Source organism: Andrographis paniculata, unplaced genomic scaffold, assembly GCF_009805555.1.
Source record: "Andrographis paniculata isolate CXL003 unplaced genomic scaffold, ASM980555v1 Contig64END, whole genome shotgun sequence".
NCBI lineage: Eukaryota > Viridiplantae > Streptophyta > Magnoliopsida > Lamiales > Acanthaceae > Andrographis > Andrographis paniculata.
In genome coordinates, this window is record NW_026137600.1 from 491,356 (window position 1) to 500,765 (window position 9,410).

Below are 9,410 nucleotides of genomic sequence, written 5' to 3' on the forward strand. Positions count from 1 at the left end.
ATGAAAGTGCAATAATAATCTGACAATAAATTAAAATTAGTCCGACAATAAATTAAAATTTAAGATTTAAAATTCAAATGAATGATAACCCACGAAAAGCGGGTCTATACCCGTTTCCGTCGATGGTAAACCTGAGTAAGGCCAAGGCCCTTGCACCACATCAACCATCAATTATGTACATTTTGTATTGAAATCTCTAAAAATACTCTCATATAACTTTATTATTTTATCATTTTCATTTATATGCCAAAGTGTGATTATACCATATTCAATGAAAAGTTAGATCATTCTTTAAATTTATACTCAATATATATACTCTCTCAGTCCCGGTGTAAAGTTACAGTTTACTTTTTGCTATTATAATGGATTGCAGTGAAAAAAGATAAAAATACCGTGTAATATAAAAGTAATAACATTTATGTAATATAGTGTAAGTTGGAAGAAATATATATAAATTAGAAAATAGTAACCTTGTTTTGGAACGAACACAAATATAAAATGACAACTTTTCAATGAGACGAAGGGAATATATATATTTATTTTCACCATTGCTATTCACGGACTCCATATATTTCTTATACCTATTATATTTTAATCCAAAAAGTGTAGTATTACTAACCCCATAAAAGTTTCAATTTTTACCTTTATAAAAGTACAAAAATAATACTCCATCCGTCCCACTCATTATGTCCACCTTTCCATTTTCACCCACCTCATTTATTTTGTCATTTTTATACATTTTAATCTTATTTTCTTTAGCATAATTTTCCCAAATTTTACTATTTAAACTCTGCGTTTCCCGAAAAAAATATATTTTTCATCTCACAAAACATCTAATCAAACATTATTTTCATGTAAAACCCAAACCACATTTTTTCCAAACTCATCAAAAGAAACACATACATATTTTTATTATACGATAATTATTTTCACTAATACATTCTTAATTATTTACTAATTATACAATTTCTAAATTCTTGTGTTTACATTAAAACATATATAGATAGCCGGGACAAAGGGAGTATTAAAATACTATTTCTTCCAATCTCCATACTCAAAAGTTTTGATCACACTTTTAAGACACAGAAGGTGCAATTTTTTTAGCCCCGTACCCAGCCATACAATCATCTTTTTTTTGGACAAAACGTTGTAATATATTACCCATTAGCATATCTAAAGAGTCATCTTTTCAATCTCCAAAACACCCATTTGGCCTTTTTCCTAAACCAAAATATTTCTAATAACACATTAACTAGCGTGAAGTGTAAAAGAGAAACGATAAACAGTTACCTCGAGGCCATCTTATTTCTTCAAGAAGTACATTCCATCTCTGAATTCAAGCTTCTCTTCGGCGACAAGGCCCGCCAGAAAGCTTTGCAGCTGCTCCAGTGACTTATCATAGGCAGGATCACTTATGCAAAACATCTGTAATAAAAACAAACATCACGATTGTCTTCTTTTTTCTTTCGAGTTTTGATATTTTTAAGGTGAAATAAGTATTGGACTAGGATGTTCTGTATGTGTAGTAATCCTTGCTATGCAATCAGGGAAATATTTACCTTGAGCGTGTTGTGTATCCGGTCCAAAGCCATGCTGCCGAAATTTGTAAGCATCCCCATGATAAATTTCTGCAACAAAATTCATGAAAGAAAATGATCGCCAACTTATTAGCTAACTGATTGCATACATGAAGATTTTTGCAGCCACGTACCTCGTAAACAGTCATTTCTTTACGTAGTTGATCTTCAACGGATGCTACGGATATCTCTGCATCCTCATCGCCAGCCAAAAGCTCTTCACAGCTTCCGCCACTGTTGGGTCCAGCTTTTCCACTCTCGACTAGGGCCTCCACCAGAGTAAAGTCGTGGTCACCTGACTCTTGGATTGATTCTGCTAGAATTCCCTGCAAATAAAAAAAAAAAAAAAAAAGGAAAAAGAAAAGATTAAAAATATTAAAAAGCTAAAATGACAATAATTATACTTGAAACTTAGATGTCCGAATTTAGGGAAAAGAAGGAAAACCGATTGGTATAGAATTACTATACAGAAAATGAACTCTTAATGAACCTTGTTTATCCAAAAGTAAATCCTTTTATTCAAGACATCTACAGGTACACCGACTGCAGCAGCAAGATTCTTCGAAGTCCAACTGAAGGCATGGGAAGCAGTTTATGAGAGAATAATACATCCTTAAAATAAAAATAAAAATAAAAATCGTTGGCTTACCTAGTTTGGTCTTCGAATTGACTTATGATAGAAGCGTGAAGAGGTGTGACTGAGAACTGCATTGTTCTGTCTTCAAATTGCAGCTCTAACTGGACAAACAAAATTAACACATAAATTTTTCAGCGCCGTTTGAACAGAGAGACGTATCTGGATAATTTACATGGGCTTATAATATCAACTGCCGCAGTTTGTGCACCAATGTGGCAGAATAGTTTATCATGCTTCACCCAGTCCCAATAGACCATAATTTCTCAGGATTTGCATTGATCATATTAATCATGATGTTTTTCAGTAGGGGTGTTCATGGGAAAATGGTTCTTCAGGCTATGCATGTAAAGGAAGTTGGGTATTGTCATAAGTGTAGGTACAAAAGATTTAGCGGCATCTTAATGGCAAGCAGCTGACCTTTACAGTTCCAAGATTTTTCTTCCAAACAAGTTTGCGTGGGGTCTTAATTTCATGGAACCTATTGGAATAATCAGTTAGGAGCTGATCCACTGGTCGAGGTATATTAAGTGCCTCCTCCTGCATTTAGAAATATAACAATCAGGCAACTAAGCCTTTCTTCAGCAATCTTTGAACAAATAAGCAATTGCATACCAAATTTCTTTATGCATTTCAACTTCTATGAAAGCCATTGATTGTGAGATCAATGTGTTTGGGAGGTGAGCTTGCAGAAATTTAGATATGATTTGAATACCTGGATGGGTGGCCAGAAATTGGACGATATAATGGTAGCATTAAGATTGCCCAGAGATAACTCAAGTTCTCCTACTTCAGCAACTGCATTTGTTTGAACGCCACGGTCACAAAACCATTGCAAAGACATAATATTAAGTAATAACAATCTCACGTAGAAAACTATGTAAGGAAGCAACATGATTTCCCACAAGGATAAAAAGGAAAAATAAAATTACAGCAATTGCAAGACAAAACCTGGTTGAGGTTGTTTTTTGAGGGTTGCTTTTATATTTGTATTAGTCCTTTTGGAATCAATTAGATCATTGAGCATTATTTCACACCTCTGCATGCTGCTCTCACCGAAATGAATCTGCAAGGAACAAAACAAGAAATGTGATACATCAGAAGTGAGATACTCGATGGTATTTCAAGTTGAACAAACATAATATCTTCGACAATGACCTTGAGAAGTTCCAAAGTACGTATCTCTGAGTCAATGTCATAATCAGATTTATTGAGAAGCTTTTCAGCTAGCATTACACGGTACTCATTCACCAGCTGGTCCTTGGAACCAATTATTCCAACAATCATACCAAGAATATCAACTTTCCTTCGATTTCTACCACCCTTCAAAGGATCTGCCTCTACCGGATCAGGTTCCCAACTTAAAAGACAGACATTACCATAGGCATGTCAAACATTCAAAATTTAAAGGGACAATTCAAACATTCTCTTTTGTATATGAATTTTGCAAAAAGCTTACCTTTGGGCATTAATCCAAGCTTGCTTGTCATCAGTGTTGGCATCATCGTCAAGCCCAGAATTCTCTTGATTTTCTTCATCTCTGTTTAATTCTTCAAGAAGGCTGTCTCCAGCGGTTCCTGGTCCACTAGAATTACCACCAGCCCCATCAGTGAGCATAGTCACTATGCATTTAATGGTGTCCTTCCTTCCCCTCAAGTATTCTCTTATTGGTTCCCCAACAGCTTCAAGGAAAACACCAGCTGGATCTATTGTTCGAAGAGCTTTAATAGTTGAAACATATTGATGCAAGATATCATTGGTGGAGGCACCAGCTGTGAGTAAGCGAAATTTTAAAGCAGCTATGAAAGAATCAACAAGCTTTGCATGCTGCCCGGTATATTCAAGGCACTGCTTCAAGTCTTCAATTGCAGGGGCACTGAAATATTAAGCATTTACCTTTTCAGATGCATAAATAAGTAGATTGCTATTAATATTTTTCTTTAATTTCTTTATAGATGGAGAAAAGTGATGGACACACAAAGCCTAATGGCATGCTCTAAGTTTTCAACTCAAAAATAAGAAAACCATGTGTAGGCTTGGTATGACAAAGTAGTGAATATAAAACAAGTCGAAGTGAAAACAAAAAGAGGGAAATGTAAAAGGAAACTATTGTGGAAAACTTGCATGGTTTGACAAATAAAAAACTTTCACCAAAATCTATTGCACTTTTACAAAGATAATAAATGTGCAAGTCCAGCCACTAATTGGTTACAATACTGCATTTGAGTGCTTAACTTATTTGAACTATCTCATAAATTCGATCTAGCAGTGTGCATAAAGGTAAAAATCTAACCTGTCTGGGTAGTCGACAATAATTTCAAAAAGCTTGGCTATTCTTAGATCTTGCAATGTTTCATAAGCATAATATTCTAGGCGCAGCTTCCAACGAACAAGCTCCTCAGAAGGAATTTCACTTCCATTATATGTAAAAGATGGTTGAGATGCTAAGGGAGATTTCAAACCAGGAGAAGGGCACTCAATGCCATTGGAATCACCTAGGTAAGCAAGAAGTGCGTGTAAAAATTGAAGTGGGACAGCCTGCAAAACATAACTTGCTGTTTTAGAGGTCATAAGTTATCTCCTACTAACATCCTTTCATAACCACACTATTCTTTCAGTAACTTGAACTCCATGAAATTGCATAGTTCAATATCATGTAAAGGTATAGAGATTAAAGGAAGCTCTTTAACCACTAGAACTGAAACAATATCAATATATGTTACCTGTATCCACCCTTTAATGGATTCTAACACTGAGAACCTAAACTCGTCACCAGCCAGCTCATGTACTTTAGCCTGTGAAGGCACAAACTTCAGAGTGATAAAAAGCGCGTGCACACACACACACATCGACTAAATTAAAGCAAATCATATGAAACCTAGTAAATTTCATTGAAATGAAGTCCAAGATAGAAACATATGCTAGCAACAAGGCAAAAGAAAAAAAAATGACATCATGAAAAGAAAACATAAGAAACATGAGCCAATTTATAGATGATGATCTGTAATTTTTTACTGGTGATAGCATATACAACCTTAAGTAACAGAAATATAGCAGATGCATAGGCATCCTCAGCTATTGATGTAAATCCAAGGCTCCTAAGATCACGAACAACCACTCCAATGCTCCTTACTAATTTGTTGTTTCCTAAAATGGTTTTATCATGATGGGTTTCATCAATATCCATTTCCCCTGTTCTGCAATCTAGATCCATTCCATCATCAGAAAGTGGCTTGTTATCATTTTCAAAGCCTCTAGCCATAATTGCACTTAACTCCTCCAACCGCTGCTTGAAGTACCAGTGAAGTACATCTGATAATTTATGGACAGAAATGACATTCAGTTACAAAGTTAGTATTCAAAGTTCAAAGAATACCATCGTATGTAAATCATCCATTTCCTCCATCTAACCGTCCACTGTCATGGTTACGTAACCAGGAATGCAACGTGCAAGACATAGAGTTACACCAATAATCAATATGACCAAACACTATATATAACAATTGATCTGGAAGTATGTTAAAATAATTACAGTTTACACAATGAAAATTTTGGCCTGGAGCAGAAGCATATCCAGATTTACTCTGACAATATCAGCCGAGTACATAGTACAAGGAATAGGTAAATTCATATCAACTTATTATTAGATACATACTATACGGATTTTCTCGGACTCTAAAAAAGGACATAATTGTCAGACAAAGCTACAGGGGCATATATTCAATGGACCTAATATCATGACTAACATGTCCACTAGTGGGTATATAAATCATGGCATTTAGCAGAACTCAACAAGAAAGCATGTGAGACATATGCATGAGGTAAAAAGTACCTGGAAAATGCCTAGGTAGACTGGCCATGAGCACTGAAGATACAGAAAACTGATATTTTGACAATAAATTTCTCTCAGGCTCTAAATACTTCTGCTCCTTATATTTTCTTTCTCTGAACCTCTCTAAAGCATTAACTAACACCAAAAGACATTTCTCCTGGTATTGTTTTTCATATACTATTTCTTCCAACGCTTTGCGTAGTACATCCTGCAACTCACCGAGTTGATCCTGTTTGAAAATCCTTCAGAATCAGAAAGCTGAACACACTGATAAAACCCAATGTGTAAATCATCTACAACAGTTTAAACCTTTAGCAAAAATGGAAGTGTTTTCTGCCTATTTCCACGCATAGCACTTGGAAGTAACTATTAGCATTTGAATTATCATAACCAATATCATTTAAAACATTCGGGAAATCTCTACAGGTGTTGGAACAGCTATAAGTAATGAGCTTGCTGGTTTACTAAAGATCACACCAATGGGAAAGGTAAATGGTAGAATATAACTGAGGCTCTCCTTAGCCTTTTTACACAGCTCATCTATTTTAAGTTAGTCGAGGATTCAAGCCCTTACTTTTTCCACACAACGGATAAGCCAAAAACATTCAGCAGAACATCTTCCATTAGAGATAAAAGATAAGAAGAATCCCTTATATTCTTTTCTATATTCCTTAAAAAAAAAACAAAGTTCCTCTCAACATTTATCCAGCTCATTAGTATCGGACCATATTTGCTAACATCAATTATTTATAGTTTGTATTACGAGCTAGCATCTCCAGTAGCTGATATTCCCGGACCAAGCAATTAACCAGTTTCATCTAAACTTCTACTAGAAACAGAAAAAAATAAAACTGCTTAGACTGAATTGTATAAATTACCAACAGACGAACAAGTCACCTTAATCCACAATTTCTTAATCTGGAGATTTCAACAGTTAAATACTGGCTTCAGTTAATAAATAAGGTTCAATTTTAAGGTATTCGTGCAATTTTGTTTGGCCTGTCCGTCCTTGTTTTTGTCCTCTGATTTTTTGGGGTAATCTAATAAACACATAGGATGAATAAGATAACAAAAAAACTGTGTTAAATCACATATAAACATACTGAATCTTCCATGTCAAGATCTGCAGAATCTTTGTAGACAGCAAAATGCTTCCAAAATCTTGAGGCGGCATTTTTTTCAAATGCTTCCTATGGCAACACAATTACACAGAAACTTAGAATAGATAAAGACATTTTATATTTCAACTTTATAAAAAAAGTGATCTCCCATTAAGGAATGGAACACAATTAAACATAAAGATTTTCCTCTAATTAAAGAGTAAGGATAGATCAATCTTATGCTCCCCCATTTAATTATTCGAAATCTACCTTGTAGGCAAATTATGCTTAATTTAGACAAACTTCTGGCATAAATTAAATGGCAACTTGTACAGACTGTGAGGAAGTTACGATCTTCAGTTTTATTGTCCAATTATTCACATGTTACTGCAGATTTCACTTAGGGTGTATTCTCAAAAAATTTTACCATGTTTTTACTATTCACCAAAATTTTTTCCCCAAAAAATATCAATTAAATACTTACTTTTTGTTTATTATATTATACTAAAAATTAATTTTAAATTCAAAACATCACATCAATACATATTTATATCACAGTCGTACAATCCCAAACCAAAATCCAAATCCCCAAACAAACACACCCTTAGGGTGTTTGCTACAGGAACATGGAGATTTCTCTTGTTTGTTTTGAGTCAGAAAAATCAAAATTAAAAAAAATATATATTTCTCAATTCTCTGTTTCATTTCTCATATACATAGAGAAATCGAGAGAAATGCAAATTCAGACATACAGGGTGTGTTCATATGGTAATTCTTTTTTTTTTTTCTTTTTCTATTCAACTTTATAATTCTTTATAAACATAAATTATTTTATTTTATAAAACATCACATCTAAATTACTATTCAAATAGAAAACCTAAACAAACAAAAAAAATATATAAAAAGTCACCAACTAAACAAACTATATTTCTTCGCGGATCTCCACTCTACTAAAACCTCTCTTATCCAATCATCGTCTCTGCCTTGTCGATTCATTTTCTCTTTTTCACTCCACTAGAATGCAATGTATCATTTTCTCTAGCTTGATTAATCCATATTGCTACATTTATATGTTACATTTTTAGGCAGATTCTATGTTATACTGAACATAATAGTCGATTCTCATTTTCTTTTGAATTCTCAATTCTCTTTCTCTACAATTCTATTCCCTTATCATTTCTCTATCATTCAATTCTCTATACCAAACACACCCTCACAAGTTTCAAAAGTAAATAGAATGACCATGAAACATATCACTGCTAAGTGCTAAAACTATGCATCCGAAGCATCAAGCAGAAAAATATCAACTGTATAAAACATGTTCTTACATTGTTTTATGCTTCCGCGACAATTAATTGACATAATCAGAAATGTTCAGTTCAAATAAATTCAAAACGTTTTCAACGCAAGTACAAACATAAATTTCAACAAGGTAGAAGAAACCTGCACGGAGCAAAGGAAGTGTTCGACAAGTAGCGATTCAAGTCCAAGGCTGCAGAGATTCCGCACGAGCGAAGTGAAATCGGAAGCGAACGACAAATTGCCTTCACCTCCCAGCAGCGCTTCAGTTGCTACACAAAACGCATTCCAACTGTCCGTCATTTCTACAATTGAAGCTTCGTTCAGAGTATCGAGTACCGCCAAATTGCACATCGGCGATGATGATGAACTATTCGCCGCCGCCATTGCCGGAACAAACAAAAAAGGCACAACAAGGCTACGAATTAAAACCCTAGCTCAGACGTCTGATACGTTAAACCACCACTTCCATTAGAAGATTTAACAGCGCAAATTAGACGGAAGAACGCTTGTGGATTGAGCGCTTCTTGCTTCTGCTGCTTCTGAATTTTGCCATATGAAATGGCCGCCATTTTTAGCAGTGTGTAGTTTTTTCAACTGAGGTAGTGCAGACCGCAGAGGTTCTTTGACCCGCATGAATCGAGTAATAGGCCGGGTCAAATACGGGTCGGGTAATTATTTGGGCCCCTGATAAAGTGACTAGGCTATTTACTTCGGCCCAAATGGTCTTATTTTTTTAACATGGGACTTACAACAGTATCCTTCGTGTGCGCTAGGTAAACCTCCGACCAAAGCTAATAGCCTGCAAATTAGGTTCGACAAGACAAGTTACACTAGGGTGTGTTTGTTTGGGGGTTTGGATTTTGAGTTGGGATTTGAACAGTAAAAATTTTGAATTTGAATAGGTATACGATGTGATATAAATAGGTGTTGATGTGATGTTTTAAATGTATAAATTGATTTTTAGT

The 9,410-nt window shown here is 34.8% G+C and overlaps 1 protein-coding gene across 1 annotated transcript; it reads right to left on the bottom strand.

Moving 5' to 3' along the window:
* Positions 1-394: 394 nt before the first annotated feature.
* LOC127261901 (anaphase-promoting complex subunit 2) lies at positions 395-9,030 on the bottom strand. The gene is made up of 16 exons (XM_051290330.1): positions 8,587-9,030; positions 7,147-7,233; positions 6,044-6,272; positions 5,246-5,523; positions 4,935-5,006; positions 4,505-4,749; positions 3,671-4,087; positions 3,370-3,571; positions 3,163-3,277; positions 2,927-3,009; positions 2,632-2,751; positions 2,227-2,315; positions 2,068-2,149; positions 1,712-1,903; positions 1,560-1,628; positions 395-1,425 (listed from the first exon to the last, which is right to left on the bottom strand). The coding sequence occupies exons 1-16, from the start codon at positions 8,827-8,829 to the stop codon at positions 1,303-1,305; spliced, it is 2,646 nt and encodes an 881-aa protein (XP_051146287.1). The 5' UTR covers positions 8,830-9,030; the 3' UTR covers positions 395-1,302.
* Between the last annotated feature and the right edge of the window lie 380 nt (positions 9,031-9,410).

What these genes read in the sequence shown, in the direction of transcription:
- LOC127261901 (XM_051290330.1), bottom strand. Translation starts at nt 8,829, where the DNA reads ATGGCGGCGGCGAATAGTTCATCATCATCGCCGATGTGCAATTTGGCG. An exon ending in TCTACCTAGGCATTTTCCAG is followed by an intron (nt 5,524 to 6,043) that starts GTACTTTTTACC and finishes ATAAATTATCAG; the next exon opens with ATGTACTTCACTGGTACTTC. An exon ending in GTACTTTGGAACTTCTCAAG is followed by an intron (nt 3,278 to 3,369) that starts GTCATTGTCGAA and finishes TGTTCCTTGCAG; the next exon opens with ATTCATTTCGGTGAGAGCAG.